Source organism: Lipophrys pholis (assembly GCF_963383615.2).
Source record: "Lipophrys pholis genome assembly, chromosome: 2".
NCBI classification, from domain to species: Eukaryota; Metazoa; Chordata; class Actinopteri; order Blenniiformes; family Blenniidae; genus Lipophrys; species Lipophrys pholis.
In genome coordinates this window covers 7,482,445-7,506,796 of record NC_137636.1, presented here as the reverse complement: position 1 = coordinate 7,506,796, position 24,352 = coordinate 7,482,445, and the positions used below count along the sequence as shown (strand labels likewise).

Sequence of the window (24,352 nt, the reverse complement as noted above, 5' to 3'; positions counted from 1 at the left end):
CAGCATCAGGCAGAGTGAGTGATGGGTGGAGGGTTGCAATATTTTGGAGGTGGTAGAAAGAATGTTTGGCAATATGATTTCACAATGTTTAACCACAAACCTTTTTTTTTTCTTTTTCCTTTTTATATCAGTTACATACAATTGTGTGCTGCCACAACATAGTTGTTTGTTTGTTTTCTTTTTCTTTTCTTTTCTTTTTGATGTTAATGCAAATGTCCATGCGGGATGAGAATACAGTGAAGAATCAAACTTCACTGAAAAACACAAATTTCTGCATCACATTTTAAGTTAACTTGTTTGTTGTTGTTTTTTAACTTAGGGATAAGTAAGAAAGTACAGATTCTGAAACCTACAAAAGTAAACTCTACACATTAATTCTCAGCTTGTTTCTTTACCCCTGTTTTTCCCTTTTCTATGGGATCACAAACATATCTAACTTATTTTTTGGGGATAACAGTGGAAATTGGTCAATTATTGCTCAGCACAATATAGCATTTCGCTGTTCCGCTGATGATTCGCAGTGTTTACCAGTGTTCCCAAACAGACCAGGCGCCCTTCAACCCCTAACTGACTGCATCACAGACGTCAAGCTGTGGCTGGGAAAACATTCCTCCACTTGAATGAGGACAAAACAGAGTACATTTCATTTGGTGAAAATGTCCCTATGTATTCTGATTCTTTGTCCTCAGAGGCGGCGTGTTCAGCAAGGAACTCCAAACTTTATTTTCCATTGCAACACACTTCACGGAACACTTCCCTTTTTTCTCTTTTTATAACAAGCCAGGGCACGCGCTATGTCACAACAAAACGACTTCTCTCGAATTTGTTCACGTTTACAGTATAGTGTATTGTTCTCAGCACAGGTGTCTGTGTGGTTTCATTACAAAAAGAAGCGACAGCGCCCTCACGTGGCCGGGCATACTAACTACATCGCAGTCAGTGCGTCCGCTGCTGCAGTCTCACACTCCTTTTTTCAAATGGATTAGGTGTTGTGACATGAAACAACCTTTCATGTGTGTAACGGGGCCTAATGAGACAGTGAGTTTGACAATAGAATAGGTACAGAGAACAATTGTAATACATGCCACAGACCAGTGGTGGACTGTTTGACCAAGGGGTCATATTGCAACAGGTTATCTGAAGATATGTAAGAGTTGATGCCAATAATTACAAATAATAACTTGACAAGCTAATTGAATAGATGAGATTTAAGCTTATTCAATCATAATATGTGCAGGATTTGAATCTCTGCCCCAATCTGTCTGCCTGTCCTCACATTTTCTCTACTCCCTCACCCCAACTGGAATAGCAGAACGTTTTTCCTTTCCACGATTGCTTATGCTTACTCATGTGGATCTGTGGGGTTTCTCTTTGTAAAAAGCACCTGTGTGACTGTGTTGCATTTGGTGATATATAAATAAAGTTGAATTGAATTTGAATTCAGTTTGATCATTTCCCCCTTAATAAGCATCTAGTTTATTTGTAGTTTGTTTGTGGCATAAAGTGGCTTGTATCTGAAATGTGGCAGACTGGTTGACAAAATTAACTGAATGGACTTCGGTGTTCTGCAGATTCTTCTGCAGGTTCTGGAAGGTTTTTTTTTGTTGTTGTTTTTATAAGCACATGGCATTCCACCCAGTGTTCTTCTCTTTCATCTGTAACATTTCTACACACAACCTGAGATAATTACACTTGGGACATGAGGTACACACACACACACACACACACACACACACACACACACACACACACACACACACACACACACACACACACACACACACACACACACTTATGACAAGGCGACTGTGAGAAGGAAAACTTTGCAGAACCAGGATCTGAGGTTATGGCTTTCTGCTATTCCGGTTGGGGTTAGAGGATAGAAGGAGAGAAAAGGAGAGGGCAGACAGACAAACCAGAGAGAGAGAGAGAGAGAGAGAGAGAGAGAGAGAGAGAGAGAGAGAGAGAGAGAGAGAGAGAGAGAGAGAGAGAGAGATTACAGGAGATAAGGAGATAAGAGAAACTTTACTGTCTGCCCCGAGCGGTGTTTCTTAAACAAGACCCCAAACAATAAAATACAACCTGGGCACAGGTTGTATTTTATTTTATGATTAAAGGAATTTGAAATGGTACATATTTCCAGATGGCCGATTCGCGCTCTCCAATCAGCGTGCAGAATGCAGCCCCCGGACCCGCCCACTGCCCCTTGGACCTCCTTGGACCCCAGAGAGGGACTTTATGATCTGGACCTTATCCGGAAACACAATAAAACCCATAAACCTTGGCGATCTTGTCAAAATTCCAATCATTGAATGAACAATGAAGTCATGCCCCCCACCGAGACCACTACCTCCCCCCCGATTCATACGTCATCCTTCACCTGGTGGGCCGGTCGGGACTCGGGACAGAGGTGGAGCATCAACAACTTGTTGATGCTCCGACAATGAAAGAAAAAAAAAAAAGTGGTTCAAAGTTCAAGGTTGGGCACTTTAACACAAACCTGGATGTTTTAGAACTAAGACCAGCGGCTGCACCGAGAGACGAGCCTCCGACAAAACAATGGCTGCACTGATGATTATTTTGTTCACCCTTTTGGCAGTCTTGCCTCTCATGCTTTACTTGAGAAACCCTTATTTTTTACAGGATCTGAATTACGCAATCGCCGCGCTTCGCATCGGCGTACGTCTGAGCAAAATCCAAAAGAAGTTCTACGGTGTCTTGGACTGTTTTCTGGACAAAGTTGCGAGCCAGCCTCAGAAGAAGTTCCTGGTGTTTGAAGGGAGCTCCTTCACGTACAGCCAGGCCGACAGAGAGAGCAACAAGGTGGCCCGGGCGCTGTCCGGCTGCCTGCAGAAGGGCAACACGGTGGCCCTGCTGCTGGGGAACGAGCCCCTGTTCGTCTGGCTCTGGCTGGCCGCGGCCAAGCTGGGATGCACCGCCGCCCTCATCAACTGTAACCTCCGGTCCAAGTCCCTGCTGCACTGCTTCTCCTGCTGCGACGCCAAAGTCCTGGTGGCGGGGGCGGGTGAGTCCCGTGTTGTGCCCAAAAGTGACACATCACTGACACAATTCAGTTCCTCACAAACTGGGTCAGTTTAATTTAATTTAATTTAATTTAATTTAATTTAATTTAATTTAATTTAATTTAATTTTATTTAATTTAATTTTATTAAATTTTATTAAATTTTATTAAATTTTATTAAATTTTATTTTATTTTATTTTATTTTATTTTATTTTATTTTATAGATCATATATATCATAGTAGAAATTTTTTTTTTTGTATTTGTACCTTATATGTTTGCTAAATGGATTGCACTTACCACCGCCTGATCAGTCTCCAAAGTGCTTTAAATTGTTCATCACATTCACCCATTCACACACATATTCACAAACTAATTTAGGCGGCTGCAATTTGAGGTGCTCAATTCATCCATTGTTAGCAGTTTTGGGGTTCAGTGTCTTGCTCAAGGACACTTTGGCATGTGGACAGATAGGGAATCAAACCTGAAAACTTTGGATTGAGACCAACCGAGCCACCGCCATATGCATCCGGATATATTATGTATAGGTCCGATGAAGGGAGGTGGTGCAGTGCTTAGTGTTCTCGCCTCACGGTGAGACGGTTTGTTTTGGGTTCAAATACCAACGGGGGCCTTGTGCGTGCAGGTTTCCTCCGGGTACTCATGGTTCCTCCCACAATCCAAAAATATGCATGTGAGATTAATTGGTGACCCTAAATTGCCCCTCGGTGTGAATGTGTGTGTCGTTTTCGGTCTCTGTGTGTTTTGCCCTGTGATAGACTGGCGACCCGGAGACAGCTGGGATTGGCTCCAGCAACCCCGAACATATAGTGGCATAGGGGATGGATGGTTTAGAGTAGAAAGACGATCACAATCATACACCAGTAGAGGCGGCAGCCATGCAAGACGCTCAGTCCATCCATTTGAGAGTGGCTGTGTCTTGGTTCAGTGCCTTTGATCAAGACAAACGTGGACATGTGGAATCAAACCTGCAACCTTCCGATTGAGAGATGACCCGGTCTACCAACCGAGCCACAGCCATATGCGTAATACCTCAAGGGACTGGATATTTTCCCTGCTGCTTATGTTGTTTCTGCACACTGCATTACGCCCCCACCCCTTGCTGTTTGAAGTGTTAAATCAGACAAACAAATGCATGTATGTTTTTCTTGTAGGACCTATTTTTTTACTGTCGTAAAGTTAGGTGACCCCACTCCCACCATAGCCTTTACTATTAAAAAACTGAAGTAACTTCATAATACATTTTATGTGAAGAACACTTTCTTTATTGCATGTTGGATCAATGAATGGTGAACGGTTTCACAGAGATGGATTCAGCTGTAATTTAGTCCATTGCTTCTATGAAGCCATAACTTTCCTAGTAGTCCTTTTTCAATTTCCATTTTAAATTGTTTTGTTTGCGGGGGGGGGGGGGGGGGGGGGGGCATCATTTTTCATTTTTTTTTCCAACATGCCCATCAGCAAACAAATGGGCCAAACAAATCAAACTCAATAGATCATTGTTGGTAACCCAAAATTCTATTCCTTCTACCATTCAACTGACATCCCAAAATATTTTTTCAGTTGAATAATATTAAGAGGTAGGTCATGGGTCTTTAACCTTTGAAATTTTCCCATATTTTGGGTGAAGTCTTTTAAAGGGGAAAAAACAAAGAAGACAGCTTTTATTGCAAAAAACTTCAATTTTCTAATGGGGCAGCTTAACAATAAAAGCTTACTTAGGAAATACATAGCAGATTGTTCAGTTCAGTGTACAAAACTCCTATATTATATTAAATGAATTGTCTTACTCTTGCATACTATTGCAATCAAATTGCTACGAATTCTGAGTCATACAGTGTGTTTACGACATTTGTCGGGAATTGGAAACTTTCTGCTCACGAAATGGGCGGATTATGTGAAAATAGATAAAACTTCATGAGTGATGAGCCACCTCGAAATCTGAAGATATTAACCTGAAATTTCACGCACGTCATCAGAATGGCAAAAGGAATACATTTGGGGGGTACCGTCATCAATATCAGTAACTTTGTTTTTTTTTGGGGGGGGGGGGGGGGGGGGGGGGGGTTGATATTTTAAAACTTTTAACTTTTGTTTTAACTTTTAAAACAAAACGAACAGACGGGAACTTTGTGATACGGAATTAATAATAGTATTGCCACATACATTGATTAGATATTTAAGACTATCTATGATTCCATTCTCGCCCCCTCAGTCAGGAATCACTGGTTTGGTAAGTGACCCCCCCCCCCTGTGTTCTATTCTGTCCCTGTTGGGTTGCGTCTTCATGCTTCATTTCCCATGACAGGCATTTACTTTGACCGCGAATTATGCTGGCGTTCAGTATGTTGAAACACCTTAACGACCGCAGTTTTATGAAATACCATGTAGTCCATCACAGGATGAAACCTTTACCACCCGTGGGCGAGTCAAAAATTTAGCTGAAAGGCATGTTTATGGACTTTTAGGAGAAAACCAGAATAAACTCTTCAAATGCAAACTTTTTGCAGAAAGACCCGAAGCCCTGACTCGAACCCTGGATATTTTCACTGTGAGGTGAGAGTGCTGGGTCCCTGGTTTGAGTCCAAGCTCGGGTCGCTTTCTGTTTTGGAGTTTGCTTTGTTTGCCTGTACACCGACAATGTTTCCTTGTTTTATAGCAATGACAATAAAGTTTTCTGATTTCTAACAGTTCTGCAACATGTACTTGAGGTTAATCAGCAACTTTAAAATTGCCATTGGGGGTTTGCGCTCTGATGGACTGGCAACCAGTCCAGGGTTTACTCTGGTTTGCCCAATGTCATTTGGAGCCTCGTTGTGATACCGATTTGTATAAAGCTGTGTACAAGATCGTCAAGTCAAGACCTTTATTCTTCACGAGCAAAATTATACACAATAAAATATGCAAATTATGGAAATGAATGAAATAAATAAAAGTGTCAAATTGTGCAAGAAAGTTTATATACAGGCCGAAATTAGACCACTTGTCTGTTGTTAAAATGAAAAAACATCCATCCTCCAGTTCTGCAAGAATAATGAGATCACTATTCAAATAGAAACACAGTGTGAAAAACTCTAAGGAGACATTTCTTAATCGTTTTTGCTCAGTGAAAATAGGCCATGAAAACACAATTAAAAAAAAAGTGTCTCAGTATTGTACATTTATTATTAGAAACCACAATTAGCCCACCACAAGGTCATCACCCTAAATAATATTGAGTTCCATGTTTTAAGTATATTATTGATTCTTACAAGGAACTGTAGTTAAACTTTAAATGTTTTTCGTCTACAGAAAGGAGCACTTTTACTTTTTTTAAGTTGTCTTTTATTTGGCTCTGTCCTACTCGTCCTTCACATCCCAGTTTATGGCCATTGCTCTGACCTCCATTAAGGTCTGACCAGTTTTCTGATGTCTCCCTCTCAGACATGCAAGGAGCCGTGGAGGACGTGCTGCCCACTTTAAAGGAGAAGGGAATCCGAGTGTTTATCCTCACTGAACGCTGCGATGTGGAGGGCATTGAAAGCCTCTCTGACAAAATCAAGAACGCCTCAGATCAACCGCTTTCCCCTCAGCTGAGGGAAAATCTGACTATTAAGAGTCCTGCATTGTACATCTACACCTCTGGAACCACAGGTAATCTGACGTGTTTGTCTGTCTTCGTAATTTGCTCATAAAGAGGATTGAGCGTCAGAAGTCAACATTATCCTGCAACATATGTCTCTAATGGCTTCTCTTTCCTTTCAGGTCTACCCAAGGCAGCTGTAATTACCCATGAGAGGATGTGGATGGCAACCTTTCTTCTATGTATTGCTGGTGTACGCTCAGATGATGTCATTTACATTTACCTGCCACTCTACCACACTGCTGGTTTTCTGATGGGACTCACTGGAGCCATAAACAGTGGTAATACATGAAAAGCCACAACTGAAAGCCCAAATGTATCCTGGCGATAACCCAGAGTTTATGAAAGGTTAAAGTAACAAGTATATGACCTCAAAGAACAGGCTGCGTTGTTTGTGTTTAAACGTCCTCAAGGTCAATGTTCAAAGTTCACAACACTTCCTGAGCTGTTGCTGCCAACAGGTGTACTTGCTGAAACATCTGTCCCTTTATTTCTAGGCCTCACTGTAGTTTTGAGACGTAAATTCTCTGCCTCCAACTTCTGGGACGATTGCAGAAAGCACAATGTGACTGTCATTCAATACATTGGAGAGATCATGCGCTATCTCTGTAACACACCGCAGGTAAAAATCAGTGTAAAGTCATATTTCTATCAATATATTTGTCACTATACGTTTGTCAGCAGCTCATCTTCAACACAATGTCGCGTGTTATTTTACCTCTGTTAAAGAGAGACAATGACAGGGATCATAAAGTTCGGCTGGCTGTGGGGAACGGCATCAGGACAGACACGTGGACCGAATTCTTGCAGAGATTTGGGGACATTCGTATCTGTGAATGCTATGGAGCGACGGAAGCAAACGTTGGCTTTATCAACTACGTCGGAAAAGTCGGGGCCATCGGCAGGGTGCATGTTCTCCACAAAGTAAGAGGAGGATAAAATGACTTTTAACATCTGTCGAGTTTTCTCAAGCAATTTCGCAACATTACAACAGATGATTGATGAGTTTCAAATGTTCAATACTGATGTATCTTGTTCATGGTTGTGAGGCGCTGGGGCCAATCCCAGTGAATTACATGTGAGGAAAAGTAATGTCCTCGACTTTTTCCTAAATTGTTTTGCAGACCGCTACTCCATATGCCCTCATCAGGTATGACACTGAGAAAGAGGAACCAGTCAGAGACTCCAAAGGGTTTTGCATTGAAGTCCCAGTGGGTGAGCCGGTCCCCTCCACAATTTCAGGTCCCGTCCTGAACTTGACGCTCCTGCTAAAACTTAGTGGTGTCGGTTGCTTTGACTCGTAGGAGAGACGGGTTTGCTTGTAGGGAAGATCTCAGCGAGATCGCAGTTCACCGGCTATGCCAAAAATAAGCAGCAGACGGAGAAGAAGAAGCTGCGGGACGTGTTTGCGAAGGGAGACGTGCACTTTAACAGTGGCGACCTGCTCCGGATCGACAAGGAGGGATTCGTATACTTCCAGGATCGCATTGGAGACACTTTCAGGTCAGTGCATGAACTTTTGCAAGCAGGCAAACATTGAACACAAGCGTGCTGAAAAAAACATTTTGTCGATTAGATAACCATATTGATTGCGTCACACAGCCTCGCTTGATCAAATGCTTGTAACTTTGTGTGTGGATGTTGCTCAAATACTTTCTAATGCTGTTATTGAAAAATAATCCTGGCTGCATTTACTTTAGTTTTGAAAAATACAACTGATTCCATCACTTGGAAAATTTATTTAAGATGCAAGAAAAACAATACTTTTGATTAAAAATAACATTAATTACCTATAATTTGTGTATAGTTTCTGATTTTAGTGTTTGCAGACACTGCCATGCATGGTTGAATAGTTGAAAGATTAATTTGATTCTTGTCTAATAAATGATCCATTGCGTGGACAAAACACTGCCGTTAAGTTATTTACGTTGTGTTTTCTGATCTAATACAGGTGGAAAGGAGAAAATGTGGCAACCACGGAGGTGGCTGACCATTTGGTCACTCTGGACTTTGTGGAGGAGGCTCATGTCTATGGTGTGAAAGTGCCAGGTGGTTCTTCCATTTATTACAACTTACAAGTTGTTTGACTTTGATTTGTACTAAAAAAAACAAACTCTTGGACTTCCATGTAATCCAGTTCTTTTTTTTTTAACCTAGGTCACGAAGGCAGAATTGGAATGGCAGCGTTGAAGCTGAAAGAAAAGACAGACTTTGATGGAAAGGCTACATATCAGTACGTCAAAAACTACCTGCCGAGCTATGCAAGACCACGCTTCATTCGCATACAGGTAAGAAAAATCGTGTTGAGTGTAAACATTGCCCAAGTAATCTACCATGATTAATCATGAAACAACCATTTCTTTGTCCTCAGGATGAACTGGCAGTGACCGGGACATACAAACCAATGAAGTTGCAGCTGGCAGTGGAGGGCTTCGACCCTGCAGTCATCAAACGTCCATTATTCTTCTTACAGGACAGTCAGGGATACGTACCCATGACTCAGGAGATCTTCAACTCCATCACAGTGGGATCACTCAGGCTCTGAACGAGTTACATGATTATTGCTGGATTGTCAAATGGTTTTGGCAGATTGAGATTAAAGATTGTTATGGAACGTCTTGTTTGTGTCTCATTAACTATGATGTGCAAGTTCACAGTCTGTGTTTCAAGGATTGCCTGTGTCAGCACTTTTGGAACCTATGTGCCACTTTTTGTATCCTTGTCTGGAGTGCAGGAAGAACGTGGATCTTTCTCAAAACAATTCAGCTTTTAAGAAAGCATTCTGTGACTTCATTGTTAGACAAACTCCTGGACAGGTTATACTGGGAAATTGTCTCTTCCTGCAAGATGAATAAAATGTAATAAAATTGTCTTAAACTTTTCAAATCCTCTCAGTCTGATTTCTGTGTATTGTGTCTCCTTGAGGTATTTTTTTTTTTTTTTTTTACCAAGAAATTCTCCTGACGGAGATGCAGAATGCTGAGAAATAATCCTGAAATAATTGCTTGAATTTTTTTCTCTTTTTTCTTTTTTTTCCTTTTTTTTTTCCTTTCTTAAAAACTTTTCAATTGCTTGAATTTTAATAAAACCAGAAAATTTAAACGTTTTAGCCAATAGTCTCATTTATTTAGCATTTTGATTATTTGACAAAAATAAAAGAATACAGTTTTAAGAGCACAAAATCAAATATCATTGATTCATCAAGAGCTGACGGTTCTGGCACACAGCTCTCGCCGATCCACGGAGCTGTGTGGCGATTGCTTTCAGGATCACTGCAGGAGTTTAGGGGCGGCTGCATTTTCCACTGGAGTGGGAGAGGGAGCAGCATTGGCTCCAGGAGAAGGACACATACAGTTCATTCTTCGGCAGGTGGAGGAGAAGTGTTTCTGAGCCGCCAGAGCGCAGCACTGATTGCAGAAGCTTGGCACGCTGTAGAACTTTTTCAGGACCTGTTTTCCCAGCAGATTGGAAGGAATCTCAGTTTTCTTCGCCTTGGGAGAAATTCCTGTCACCTGAGACGTGGGGAGACCTCCAGCAGTCTCTCTGAGACTGGAACTCTTCTTGAAGTCGTAGTCGGACCGTGGAGAGAAGTAGTTGTGAGGCAGAGGATCACTGTTGCAGCTGAGAGAGCGCATCGGCCTCCTGGATGGATTCCAGGCTTTGTCAATCCATAGGTCCATTTGAACCTTGTCCAAACTGGCCACAGTGTCCTCCTTCTCATCTGACCTGGAGTCTGAGTTCAGGGTTTCCTCAGCTCCTATCACTTTATCTTCCCCTAGTTTTAGCTCCTCAGAGTTCAAACCCTCCGTCTCGGCCAGAAGAGCAGCAGCTGTTTTAGAGATGAAGCTCCAGTCCTTGAGAATGTCATCAGCAGTTGTAAACTGCGAGGTCACTGTAAATCGGATGATGCGTTTGGTGTGGATTTCTGCAGGAATCAGGTACACGGTGCCTGACCGGGTCAGTCTCCTCAAGAGCTCCTGGGTTGAAGCATTTCCTGCCTACAGTAGGAAAAATGACATAAAACATTATTTAATATGACAGGCCTGGAAAGCTGCATGGCTTCCAAGCAAAAAAAAACCAAAACAACAATTTCAGTGGCCTTGAGTCTTTAGCGAGCATAAATATTAAATATAACTCAGCCCTTTGCCTACGTTTGATAAAAGTTGACCTCATTCAGGAAAATTACCTTTGGACGAAGTGTGACGGGGACTTATGTTCGTCTCACTAATAATTAGCCAGCAAAAGGCTGGTTGCTTCATTTACATGGGGAATGGGATGAATACAGACATTTTATTGGTGCAAAATCATGCAACATACTTTCAGACAGAAGACAACCAGGCCCAGGTGACTCTCTGCAGGAACCTCAAAATTGAGGTCTCTCTTTATGTGAGACTCCAGGAGCTTTGCCATCTCAATCCCCTGAAGAAAAAAAAGAAAAGAAGAAGAAACAATAAGTATAAAGCTTAAAAGAAAGACCACGCTATACACATGTTGTTGGACAGCAGTTGATAGAGGATAACCAAAGGAGAGAATAAAAGTAGATTTCTCCTACATGTCGGATATGAGCCTGCAGGTTTTTCAGGCCAAAGGCGCGCATGACAAACCAGAGTTTCAGAGACCGGAAACGCCGACTGAGGGGAATTTGCCAGTGCTGAACAACAGAAAACAGGCGTGTTACTACAATAAACGAGTCAGCAGTAAAATTTAATTATTGACTTGAGAATGAGGATGAGGATGATGATGGGATCTTACCATGAAGTCAGTGGCTGCCTGTGAGTTTTCATGTCTGAGGTAAATGGGATCCACACTGAAAGTCTGTTGAAGTTTATATTTATCCTTTACCCTGAGAAAACCAAAGTAAAGCGGATTTACATCCAAAAACTCATTTCTTACGTTGGCATTTGATGAATTGTTTTTAAATGCACCTTCAATTCCAAACATAATAGGTTTTCAGAATTTAGAAAAATGTGTTTCAGGCCCCCCTTTTCATTCAAGCAGTGTCGTTCGTTTCATAAGTCCCTCTAGAAGTGTGTTCACGTAATTTAAGGTGATTGATTGTGATTTCCTTTTGATACTCAGTGAACATTTTGGGTGGCTGAGGTAGAATAAAGCTGATCTAGTCTGACTCACCAGAAAGCTGTGCAGTCAAAATGCACCATCATCCACTTGGAAGGATTAAAAACAAAAGAGTCTGAAAATTCAATGCCCTGCAGGGACCAGCGGAGCTCCGGGCAGAAATAAGCTGAGCCTGCGTACGCAGCGTCAACATGGAGCCACAGTCCCTCTTCTTCACCTGTGAACAGGTACACATAAAAGGTTAGATTTTTAGCTCGCTCTTTGTGTCAGGTGTAGAAGACAACATTGAGGTTCACAGTGTTAAAGATAACAAGATATTTGACATCAAAGCTTCCATGACGCACACACGGGTCCCAGTTCAGACAGCTTGTCGAAAGCACACACTCCCGTTGTTCCCAAAGTTGAACAAAGCTGAAGAGGAAGGAAACAAAATCTCAGATGGAATACAACACTGAGTACAAATCATGAAATATTGTGATATTTTCACATATCTCACTTTGATCATGTCCCATGCATATGAAATGGACATTAGTGTGAGACAGAGCATTTCACTGTTGTGCTGCTTCTAGATCTGTCTGTCATCTCAATATGACAAGATTCATCATTTCTTACAACATTCTTTGGTCCAATCACATTTTCCCTAAACAATAACAAATTACTTTTCATTTCCGAATGAACTCATATGAGAAAATGAATTGCTCTGCATCTCATCGAAACATGATGAAGACCAGTGACAGTCACCACCTGGTAACCCGCAGCAGCCAGCAAACCACATTCTGAAAGCAAACGTTATTTGAAAATGTAAGGAGTAATGATGCTCGTTGTAATATGTGTTTTGGTACTGATTGTCTAAAAGGATGTCATTACTGATGAACCGTGCAGCTGTAATCATTTAACAATGCTGCAATGAGGAGTGTTTCATATCACTCAGTGCCTCTGCAGTCGCTCTCACTTTCAAAAAGGACATGGCCATTTCATCTCTCGTATGCAAACATTTGAGATTTGCAGACATCAGCGTCACTCCCCACTGCTCCATGCCGTCCACCCACTTTGAAATGTGAAATACATACCAGAAAAGGAACCAGTCCCCTCTTTCGGTCTTCTCGTATGGCTTGTCTCAAAGTGTCTCCTCTCAGAGACCAATGCTCATCAGAGGGAAGAAACCTGATCTTCACCAACGAGATCAGCCCTGCCTTCTCAACTGAGGAGTGAGCCTGTAAAAGCCGTGACGCAACAAATTGCTCCTCTCAGTTTAGTTTGTCAAACCCACATAAAGTAGACAGCACAAGAAGTGATGGGCCTGACTTGATCAGAGGCGTAGGCCACAAGTCTTGAATTCAAGACGGAGTCATCCATGTCCTGGTCGAGTTCGGCTTTCAGCTGCAGAATTTTATCTTTCCGGGCCGCCAGCAGAGCGACCAGCGTGCTCTCGCTGACCGTAGACTGGTTGTCAGGTTAAAACGGAAATATAATAAGCTTCTTCAACAGGGGATAATAGCACAGTGAAAAGATTTAAAACTAAAACGATTTGCAAACCTGCAGTATCCCTCCACCTCTGCTGTCGGGATGATGATGCAGGAAGAAAGAAGGGAGTCCCAGTGCTTTACACAACCAGTCCATCACATTCATTTCCAGCTCTGTACACGCTGGGCTGGAAGCCTGTTGAAAACCACAATGCAGCATAATAATCATATCCGCAGAAATATTGGGGGGGGGGGGGGGGGGGGGGGTGTCTGTCTTACCCAAGTGAATCCAACACAATTTATAGCATCAGCCAGCATGTCCCCGAGCATAGAGGGCCATGAAGTCAGACTCGGGTAATATGCATGCATGTGAGGACTCTGCCAGTGAACCACCTGGGCAAAAAAAATTACGTGTTCATGGCTTCCTATCCATTAAAAAAAAAAAAAAAAGCATTCTTATTCAATAGAATTAGAAAGCACAATTTGAAATTGCACAGGAAATAGTATGAACTTACTCCTGGCATGATGACTCTCTCTATGTCATCGAAGATGTTCTCCCAGCCCTCCGGCTCCATCGGCGCACTGTCAGGAAGAAGCTCCTTCATGTAGCCTGGCTTTACATCTGGAATGACCCTCCTCTCCCTGATGGAGCCCAGGTACTTTGTGATGTAGTCCACCAGCTCCTTACCTAATCAACAACACGCACTATTATGGCTGGAAATAACATCTATTCATTTATGTACATTACCAAACTAATTTCAATTGCATTAAACGTCACATGAAACGGTAAAAAAATTTTTTTATAAAAAAATGGGTAACTTGAAAAGATCCCATGGTTACCTCTGCGATTGTATTCCTCTGCCTGCATGTTGAGAGATGAAACCTCCTCCAGATAATTCTAGGTGTGTAACAGGTCCTGCAGTGCTGCTTTGTGAGCCCCACAGCAGAGATCACAGAACTAAATAGAGCTCATTGTAAAGAACACGCCCCAGATACGAGATGACGCATTAACCTGATCAAACAACACTTTTACATTTGTTCTAAACATTTACCTTTCCCCTGTGATGGTGAATTACATGTCTATACTGTCAGGTGGTGTGCAGATGGACCCAAGCACAAACTCGGAGTTGGATATGATGAAAGGAAAGATGGCTGCCGAGGTGCAGACACACAGTGTGGCTGGTCCTGTGGGTTTGCTGAAGAAGTCATCCAAAGAGCAAAAAAGATCATGGATTGTGCTATCAACGCCTTGCTCTATCGTATGAATAACTCTCTATCTTCTGTTGAGTTCAACATGTCCAAGAAATAGGGGCAATCAAACCTAGTGTCCAGCCAGATGGATTCAGCACATGCTCTTCTCAAGAGTACTGGACTATGGCCATGCCAGGTCACCCCCAGGTAAACAGGAACAGGCTGTCACAGGTAGACCTCTCCTGGATGTCTTTAATCGTTTGCTGATACTTCTCTGGGCTGGTGATGGTGAACGAAATCCTGGGTCTCAACCTTTAAATGGATTAGCCACACAGCTGGCTGGATCACCTCCAGTGCAAACTGGGCCTCCAACTCCGCTAGTGGGGCTAACACCACTACCAGCTCGGCCTCCACTTCTACTAGCTGGGCAAACACCTCTGCAAACTGGGCTAATTCCACGGCCAACTGGGCTTTCATCTCTGCTTGCTGGACCACCACCTCTGCTGGCTGGGCCTCCACCTCTGCTAACTGGGTTTTTATCTCTGCTGCCTGGGCCTCCACCTTCGCTGCCTGGACCTCCGCCTCTGCTGCCAAAGGGACTCTTCGGCGGTCACTTGACCATCAGAAGCCTTGTATCAAAAGCTGATCAGCTGAAGCATCTAATAACAAACTTAAATCTGGACTTTCTATGTACTTCGTAAACCTGGCTAAAACAGTCGACCCCGGAGCACATCTTTACATTTCCTGTATATCAGCATTTCAGACGAGACAGGCCCCAGGGACAAGGGGTTGGGGTGTTGATCCATGTAAAACGGGGCTTTAAATGTGAACATGTCCAATTTAAAACTGTGGGCAACCTAGAATATGTCACTGTGAAACTAATCCTGTCCCAAGTTTTTGCAGTTTTTTATTATTAGACTTTATAGACCACCAACTGCAAGTGAACTTATAGGTATCTTAAGAGGATGCAACAACAAAGAGGTCATTCTAATGGGTGACTTCAACCTTAACTGGGAAGACAAGGAGGAAAGGAAAAAACTTAAAGCCATCACTGATAAATATACTCCAGAGAACTTGTTAATGGCCCAACCAGGATTGCTAAAAAATCTACAACACAAATTTGATCTTATGTTTACCAACAAACCTTAAAAAATAACAAAATGTTATAACGGTTTAACTGGCTTGTCAAATCATTATTTAACTCTGATTGCAAGAAAATTTACTAAAATGAGATTCAAAAACAGGTCACATCAAAATAATTACTTCTATTTTATACCTTCAAGTAATAAAATTTTAGTGGATCATGAATTAAATAACACAAATTGGGATATTATATTCTGAGAATGTGGAAGTAGCCTCTCAATCATTTACTGCCAAACTCAAGTCTCTCATAGAAAATTTCTCTGTAAAATTGAAAAAACGAGGTTCTAAACCCAATTTGCCATGGTTTAACAATAATCTTTGGCAACAAATGAAAAAGAGGGACGCAGCCCTAAAAAAGGCTCCAAAAACTAAACGAGATACAGATTGGCTGATGTATACAAGCTGTAGGAATAAAGCTACTAAAGAAATGAAAATATCAAAATCACAGTTCTACCTTAAACTACTAAATGAGGCAAAAGGTAATAGTAAAGAAATTTGGAAAAAATATCAATCACCTCAATGGAAGAGTAAACCATCATTCTAAAGACCTCAAGCTCCAATTAGAGGAGCTTGGTATGCATCTCTGTGTGTTAAATATCCATCCATTTTCTCCCACTTATCCGTTTCCGGGTCACTGGGATGGCAGTCTGAGCACTGTCACCCAGATCACATTGCACCGATTAAGAACCTTCCCGTGGGCTCACCACGGGAAGGTGGCGCCCGGCGTGGGACATGAACCCTCTACCTTGAGATTGCGACTCTCATGCTCTACCAACTCAGCTAGCCGGGGGTGTGTTAAACATTGTCCTGTGAATGTCTTTGTGTATGAATTGTCTTTTACTTGCCACGGGACTGCAGATGCGAATTAGCCTCCGGCTAAATCTGGTACGATACATCAAATGGCAACATTCATTTTCAAATTGTACATTGCCCCTTTTAAATAAATGAAAATGAAAAATAAATAAAAACCACAGTTTATTGTAGAAAATGTCCAGGAAACACAAAACCACAGGGAATCAGGAACGACGGGCAGCAAGATGACAAGAGGAGCGACATGTTGACAAGAGGAGCGACATGTTGACAAGAGGAGGGACATGTTGACAAGAGGAGGGACATGTTGACAAGAGGAGGGACATGTTGACAAGAGGAGCGACATGTTGACAAGAGGAGCGACATGTTGCCAAGTGGAGCGACATGTTGACAAGAGGAGTGACATGTTGACAAGAGGAGCGACATGTTGCCAAGTGGAGCGACATGTTGACAAGTGGAGCGACATGTTGACAAGAGGAGTGACATGTTGCCAAGTGGAGCGACATGTTGGCAAGAGGAGCGACATGTTGCCAAGTGGAGCGACATGTTGACAAGAGGAGTGACATGTTGCCAAGAGGAGTGACATGTTGCCAAGACGAGCCGACAAAGACAACAGAGGGGTTTAAATACACAGGGAAAGTGTCATAATGATGGGAGCACACAGAGTGAGAAGATCAATAGGAAACTTGAGGTGAGACACACAGGGGCAGACACAAAGACTTGACAGTACTCCCCCTTCAAGGGCTGGCACCTGACAGACCAAAGACAAGAGACCTGGGGGTGAACGAGGAAGCTGGGGAACTCTGGACCTGGGGGCAACAGGGACTCAGAACAGAAGGCACTTGTGCCAAAGGGAACTCGGAACTGACAGGACTGGAACTGACGGGACAGGAACCCAGGGAACTCAGGGGAACACAGCAACCTAGGGAACTGGGGGGTGGGACAAAGGAACCTATGGAATTGGAGGAGGGACACAGGACCCTAAGGAACTTGGGGAACCACAGGAACATGGTGGGGGGGGGGGGGGGGGGGGGGGGGGGGGGGGGGGCAGGAACCAGGAACCAGCTGCTCATGAGGACTAGGGGAAGGCCAGCCGGGGAGACATTGGCCCCTGACCTCCGGTGTCAGGCGAGCCCACCATCAAGTCCACCTGGGGATCTCGACCGCTCTCAAGACTGCTGTGGATCCTGCCCGGGCCCGAAAGAATTCTTCTCCTCCTGGAGAAGCAGGGAGGTAGCTGTCGCCATCCTGGGCCCCCCAGTGGAGAGGCAGACAGGCCGGATGAGCCCGGGCCACACAGGAACCAACAAGACAGGAACAGGTCACAGGGACGCCGGCCGGACCGGAACAGGCCGGGAATGGCTTCTTGCTTCTGGTTGAGTCCGCTGGGTCCATGATTGGTCGGCTCGTTCTGTCAGGTGGTGTGCGGATGGACCCAAGCTCAGACTCACAGAGTTCCATAAAAACCAGAGTTTATTGTAGAAAATGTCCAGGGAACACAAAAAACCACAGGGAATCATGAAAGACGGGCGACAAGATGACAAGAGGAGCGACATGTTGACCAGAGGAGCTGACAAAGACAACAGAGGGAGGCGGGTTTAAATACACAAAATACCCCCACAAAAAAAAAAAAGAATCCAGGGTAAAGTGAAAAACATAAACAGGAACAGGATGTCACTTTCCTCGACTGCATCAATCATCCTGAAGCTCTGCATGAGTCTTTATTTCAGCTCAATCATGAGAATCCAGTCGTAAAGCGTTTTAACTTTATATGACTTCATCATGGTCGGGCCATTAAGTTCCTTGAAAGAACCGATGCAGATCACCAGAACGGCTTAATCTGGCAAATTTCCTGAGCTTTGTGTGACTTTGTGACTTTGTTATTGCTGTGGACATATTTTCTCGCTTGAATGAGCTGAATATAAAGCTTTTGGGAGGAAATCACTTTGGGCTCAACATGTATCCAAACCCCTGCTTGTTTGGCACGAACTACGTGTGTGAGAACGTCAACAAACCCATCACAGGTCAAAGTTCACTGGTTTAATCATCTCAAGAATTGCCACAACAAAACAAACTCCATAACTTTGATGTGCTTGCTAAAAAGGGAGATGAATAACACTTTTCCCACTGAAATGGAATATAAGTTTCTTTCCCAAAAAAAAAAAAAATCAAAGTACGGAAACCTTTCAGCGAATGGCTTTTTACATATTATTTGCATAAAGTACACAATCTCTCCATCTATTTGCTCCTTGGCTCGGCCCAAAGAGTTTGTTGATCAGCAAATAATGTGGTAAACTACAAAATTGTACACATAAACAGATATTGTAAATGACACCTCTACCAACAGGATTAATTGTCGACAAGGAGTTGTGTGCCGCCGCCGTAGACTACGGGTCTTGGTCAAAACACATAGTGTAACTTCAGTCTGAACTTTCTCCCACTGTGGGGCTAATAAAGCAACCTCTCATCTTATCTCATAGGTGAATGGATTGTTATGTAACCTTTGGATAGAGGAAGAATGAAGCTTGCTAAAGAATTCCAACTTGAAATGAAGAAGAAAAAAAAAGAATACATTTAAGATGTATGGTTCTTTATTCATTTAATTGTGTCTGAATAAATAATAATAAATGTAATAAATAAATGACAAATAATATTAAACGTCTCTTCCAAAAATCAATTGCAATCCAAGATTAAGACAGGTCACTTCAGGAAAGACCAGCAAACGTCCAGTAAAATGTGAATGGTTGATTAGCTCATGTGTGTCTGTTGATCCTTTTACACTGTGACAAGAGCTGAAGCAGCACCTGGACCATTCACACCCCCATGATGTTTACTGTGCATTGTGTTTGACATGGGATAGCTTTCATGAGGCCCTTTTAAGAAACCATCGTTGGCTTTTCATCTAAATACCACTCAACTAAACAAAGAGAGACTATGACAAAAGGGAAACAAATCATTGAAAGCAGCAGAACGCCAGCAGGTGTTTATCTGAGTCATTTGAAACCTGTATCACTGTTCCTTTGTATTGAAACTGCAGGGTTATTGCTATTTAAGGGAGGTAATGGAAACGTACCAATTGAATTGATTGTTTTTCATAGAGATGGGTTCATGTCTTTTCAACTTGTAAGTGAGTTTCTTCATCCTGGGAATGTCCTTAATTATTGTCACTTAGTTTTTATAAAGAATTTCACTGCATTTTCTGCTCTGGGTTCAGACATTATAAATAGAAATTTCAACGTGCTCTTCCTTAAAACACGTGGCACTGATGATGGATTTACTGGAGGAAGGGCAAGTTTGTTTATTTAATCTAACTATACATCCGACTTTAAGCATGGCCAGAGACCTTTGAGGCCAAAAGGTAAATGCAGGTTTAACCAGTAACATGCTAATGGTGGCTGTGTGTTTGGAAAAGCACAAATTCTAAAGAAGCCATCTCCCGGAAATCAAATTTTTCCATGTTGAAACATGTTTATTGGTGCTGGACCTCAGTTGAAACCTGCCTGAAAAACTGGAGTTTGAAAGAGTCCGAGATTTTGTTTTTTATTTGGGCTCTTTGTTCAAACCAGAATCACACATTAGGGCGTGGCCCCCAAAAATGGGACACTTTGCTTGTGTTCCTGTGTTGTTGTCAACACAGGAGGTTGATATCATAAACCATGGTTGATCATACACCCACCTCTGTTCCACCACCCTGCCTTGCCCACCACCCGAAGTTACTGGCTTAGCCTGCCGTGGCGCCGCCATTACTGACCAGTTGTGAGAAACATGTCTAAACGTTGCTCACACGTCAGTGGCTCTTATGCAGGTTGCTAAAATCAACACGAACGTATTCTCAGTGTCCCTGCATCTGTGGACAAAATGTTCCTGCGACTATCCCAGCCGCTCTTCATGTCTCTGCTCTACATTTGTAATGTTTCACTAATTCGGGATGACACCAGGACTAATATCCACGTTGAGCCTTATGTGATGCACAAATGTCCCCCGTATTTCATTTTAAATCTCTGGGGTGCATTGTTCTGCAACATGGATGTTTGTAGACACTTTCATTATGTTTCTTTTTTTTATTATTTCTATTTTTCATGTCCGAACATAGAACATCTCCGAAACACAGTGCTACAATATCCATGATTGACAGTCCCTGTGGCCAATCAACACACGCCTAACAGCCGTACCAGTCATGTACTCCTTCGAGATTTAGTTGCGAAAGAAAAAGGGTCAGAACCCTTTTACCTTGATATTAAGTTCATTTTTTTTTGCAATTGTTATAAGTGTTTATTTTAAGTTGAAACAATGGGTCCATCCGAATTGTCCCTCCTGACTCCTTAACTATCGACTTCTCCTTCACCCCGGAAGTGTTTTGTGTGGCGGCCATGATAAGGACTGTCCGAATTCTCAATAAGCTCAGGAAAGGAGGCTCGTTGCTTCCTTTAGAGCCTCCTTTAGCTTAGGAACCACTGATGCGTCCTTTCGCAAAGGAGGCGAGCTCAGGCTGTCCCACAATTCCTTGCGGCAACAACATTTCAAGGGACCCGCTCATCCGGGTGTTAAGGGAAACTCACAATGTCGGAAAAAGGGAGCAGATCATGTAAATTACCAAAGCAATAATCTGCCTTGAACAACATTTAATCATCTAAAACCTAAATGCGCTTTTTGTAGTCCACTTTCGGTAACTTATTGTTCTTTCCCCACCACAGCAGACGTCACTAACTTGTGCCGCCATGGCATTATTAGGACGTCACTAACTGAAAGTGCTGTCCGACTGCCACACTAACTACTTCAGGAAGCCTCCTAACACCTTTCCTTAACCCCGTGACGTCATCCATGGGGTTAGGGTAAAGTCGATAGTTAAGGAGTTAGGAGGGACAATTCGGACGTACCCAATAATAGTGCTTATGCTTTTACTTTGAAACAACTCACAATGTGTCGGAAAGCGGAAGTAACTCTCATAACTCGGAGAAATACCGCAAGAAACGTATGCTCTCTAAAAGGTGAAAAGTTCAATTTAAGGTGCAGTTTTTTGGTTGCTTACAGTTCATTAGGACCCGGTTGATAAGGGAACGAAGTTGGTATCGAGTTTGTTAAGTAAACGTGTATGGGAGTATCACGGACTTTATGTTTATCTGCTTTGTGTTACAGTAACTTTTTCACCCACTGGAGTGCTGTTGCACTTCAGTAAAGCCAAGTTCAGCAGGCGATTTCAAGATGTAATGTGAAGTAAAAGGTAATTTATTCATGGTACAGATATGGTTTAAAAAGGACAAAGTTTAAAGGATTTGTAAATATACATGGGAATTATATATCAATAGCACTCAAGGTAGAGCTTGTCAAAGGTTAATAGTATAAGGCAATTAATTTAAGGTAATAAATATGGTAACAGGTTAAAGGTATAAACATGCTGTTAAGAGTTGCTAAATGTATGTTTCTGTTTACACTGCAGCTCTTACTGTGTTTTCACAAACAAGGCTCAATAAAGGTTGTTGTGAGGTCATGTGCACCTCCGCTGTGGTAAATAGATCTTCTGCGCATGCTTGAGTAACAAACATGGCGGCCCCCATGGACTCCCGGTCCGTATTCTACTTTTATAGTCCATATTGGTATTTTCTAGTTGAGGCTCACCCCTGATGGCATCCAATTTGTCATCTGTCCATACAAACGTTGGTTACTCTCGGTTGGTTTTTCTCGCATTTATAGCGTATTGTTCTCTGCACACGTGTACATGTGGTTTCATTACAAAAACAAGCAATAGTGCCCCCTCAAGGCCCGGCATGAGAACTACATTGGTGTCAGTGTGTCTCCTCCCGCAGTGTAAATGGAACATTTTTCTTTAAAGGTGATGTCACTTGAAATGTTGTTGTGTAAACAGGGCCTGTGTCAGGTCAATAAGTCCTCCTGTGAAAGCAGCTGTATTCTAAAACACGTGGCACTTACAACCTAATTGTGTAACCTGGTTTACAAGCTGTTCCTGGTTGAAGTAACAAGTGTGGTTGTTTTTTTTTACTTGGTTAACTAATGATACACGTCTGACACTAAGCATGTGCAGAGAACTTTGATTCCAAAAGGCAAAGGGAAGTTTAACCAGTACCATGCTAATGGTGGCTGTGTGTTTCTGAAGCACAGATTTAAGTGCTGTGCGATATGGAGCACAATACAGTGTGACTATTGTGCTCCTTGTGTGCGTTCACGTCTGACGGTCTGAGCCTGATGAAAGCAGGTTTATCCATTATTGTGCAATTTAGGCCTAATCGCTGGCCTGTGACATCAAAGTCAAAGTGCTTCATGTTGGAGCTCATTCTGTTGCTTTTATTCGAATAAGCTGAGCAAAACGCCATCTTGACATCATCCTATGACAAAGGAAACAGTGGGATTGATGATTCAAAATGAAAAATACATTAAGCCGCAGCTGGAATCACAACGTTAACTGAGTATACAGGACATAGTACAAGGAGTGCAAATATGCGGTGCTGTTAAAATAACTAAAAAGAAACACAACTGGTTTTAAAGAATTACACATGACAGGTTTGGTGATGCAACTTTAAAAATATTTGTTTCTGTAAAACTCTCAAGAAGATGAAAATAAATGCATATAAGATTATACATATATTTCTCAGAGGCGTGAAAATAATTCGAAGTATAGTGCAGGTTAAAATGACTCCTGTCTTTTGTTTGAGAAGAGCATGTAAAAACAGAGGATATGTAATAGCTGAATTATGTTCATTTCGTCATTTTTAAACATATATTACGGCAGATGACGCACTGAGGAAGGCTGCAGACGCAGCCAAGACATGTCAGCAAGGTAAAGAACATTCCTGCATTCAACTTGTCATTAAAAAAGAATCCATAAAATATAGACGATATGTAGATTACAAACTGCTGAAAAAATACTCAGTCATGTGCGATGAGCCCTGCATCCTGAATCAAAAGAAGATTATTTAAAAAAAAAAAAACTGAGTAAAGACTTAAGTGGAACTTCTCTTTATGTTTTCTCCTGACATACAGAACTATAAGAATATAGGAGAATACATCTGCTACTTAGCGGTTACTTTCTCAAAACATTAAAAACCATTGTGTTTCGTCCCTGCCTTCTATTTCCAGTGAATGCTTCTAATTGATGACATTACATCAACATGAATATAAATATGAAAAACTGCTTGAACATCAGTGCTGTACACAGAAAAATAATAATATAGCAAGTTGTAATGTCTATGTTCAAACTATAAGTAACTCTGAGTCTTATCAACACCTCGCTTAAATAATTCCCTATCTCTTAAGGCTTGGGGTCAAATAATCGCCTGAAGGTTGATTCGAAAGATGATATAAGTATCATATAAAGGCTGGCACACACTACAGGACAATTGGGCTGATCTTAGTCCCGATCTCTAGTCGTCCGAGTGGGCGGGACAATCCGTGCACCAATCAGGGATATTGTAAAAATAGGCTATTTTCCAAGAGATCTGATTGGTCGGTAGACGGTCCCTTCTTCTCTGCTCCAGAGTTAAACATCAGATTACCGGGGTGATTTGTCCCGGTAACAAGTGAATCTGCTTTGCAGTACGGAAATCCCAGGGTTAATCCTGAAGTTACCTCGAGATAAGAAAATCCTGAGTCGTAACATAGGCCCAAGGTGGATTTGTGGCAACATGTTTGTTTACATGTACAGGCCGTGTTTTACACTGAAGTCGGATATATAGATCTATATATATATATATATTTTTATAAAAGTCTTTGGTGCAGAGCCTGATTCTCTGCTGAAGAAACCACACACTATCAGATCAGAAGAGGAAGATCTTGTGCGATTTGTCTTTTGTGATCATCAAGCGTGTGGTGTCTAAATCTGTGAAGATTTTAAAACTCCTGTAAGCCAGGCTTAAGTCAGCAAAATTCACACATGTCCCTAAGTCATTTATTTCTGTTATGTTACATAACTGACTGGCATAGTTATTAGTGCATCAATTGTCATCTTTTGTTTTAACGTTGTGGGGTGAAATAATAAATAAATAGTATGCAA

At 42.1% G+C, this 24,352-nt stretch overlaps 2 protein-coding genes across 2 annotated transcripts; one reads left to right on the top strand and one right to left on the bottom strand.

Annotated features, from left to right (window-relative positions):
- Positions 1-2,390: 2,390 nt before the first annotated feature.
- LOC308106661 (long-chain fatty acid transport protein 2-like) lies at positions 2,391-9,554 on the top strand. The gene is made up of 10 exons (XM_080458537.1): positions 2,391-3,025; positions 6,466-6,675; positions 6,787-6,945; positions 7,162-7,286; positions 7,394-7,588; positions 7,789-7,879; positions 7,969-8,167; positions 8,616-8,713; positions 8,822-8,952; positions 9,036-9,554. Exons 1-10 carry the CDS (start codon positions 2,560-2,562, stop codon positions 9,207-9,209), a joined length of 1,848 nt encoding a protein of 615 aa, XP_080314663.1. The 5' UTR covers positions 2,391-2,559; the 3' UTR covers positions 9,210-9,554.
- A 209-nt stretch (positions 9,555-9,763) lies between these two features.
- On the bottom strand, positions 9,764-14,142 carry hdc (histidine decarboxylase). The gene is made up of 12 exons (XM_080458561.1): positions 14,044-14,142; positions 13,719-13,891; positions 13,483-13,596; positions 13,277-13,399; positions 13,046-13,183; positions 12,811-12,954; positions 12,085-12,151; positions 11,795-11,957; positions 11,417-11,507; positions 11,217-11,315; positions 10,982-11,083; positions 9,764-10,662 (listed from the first exon to the last, which is right to left on the bottom strand). Exons 1-12 carry the CDS (start codon positions 14,069-14,071, stop codon positions 9,934-9,936), a joined length of 1,971 nt encoding a protein of 656 aa, XP_080314687.1. The 5' UTR covers positions 14,072-14,142; the 3' UTR covers positions 9,764-9,933.
- Positions 14,143-24,352: the final 10,210 nt, after the last annotated feature.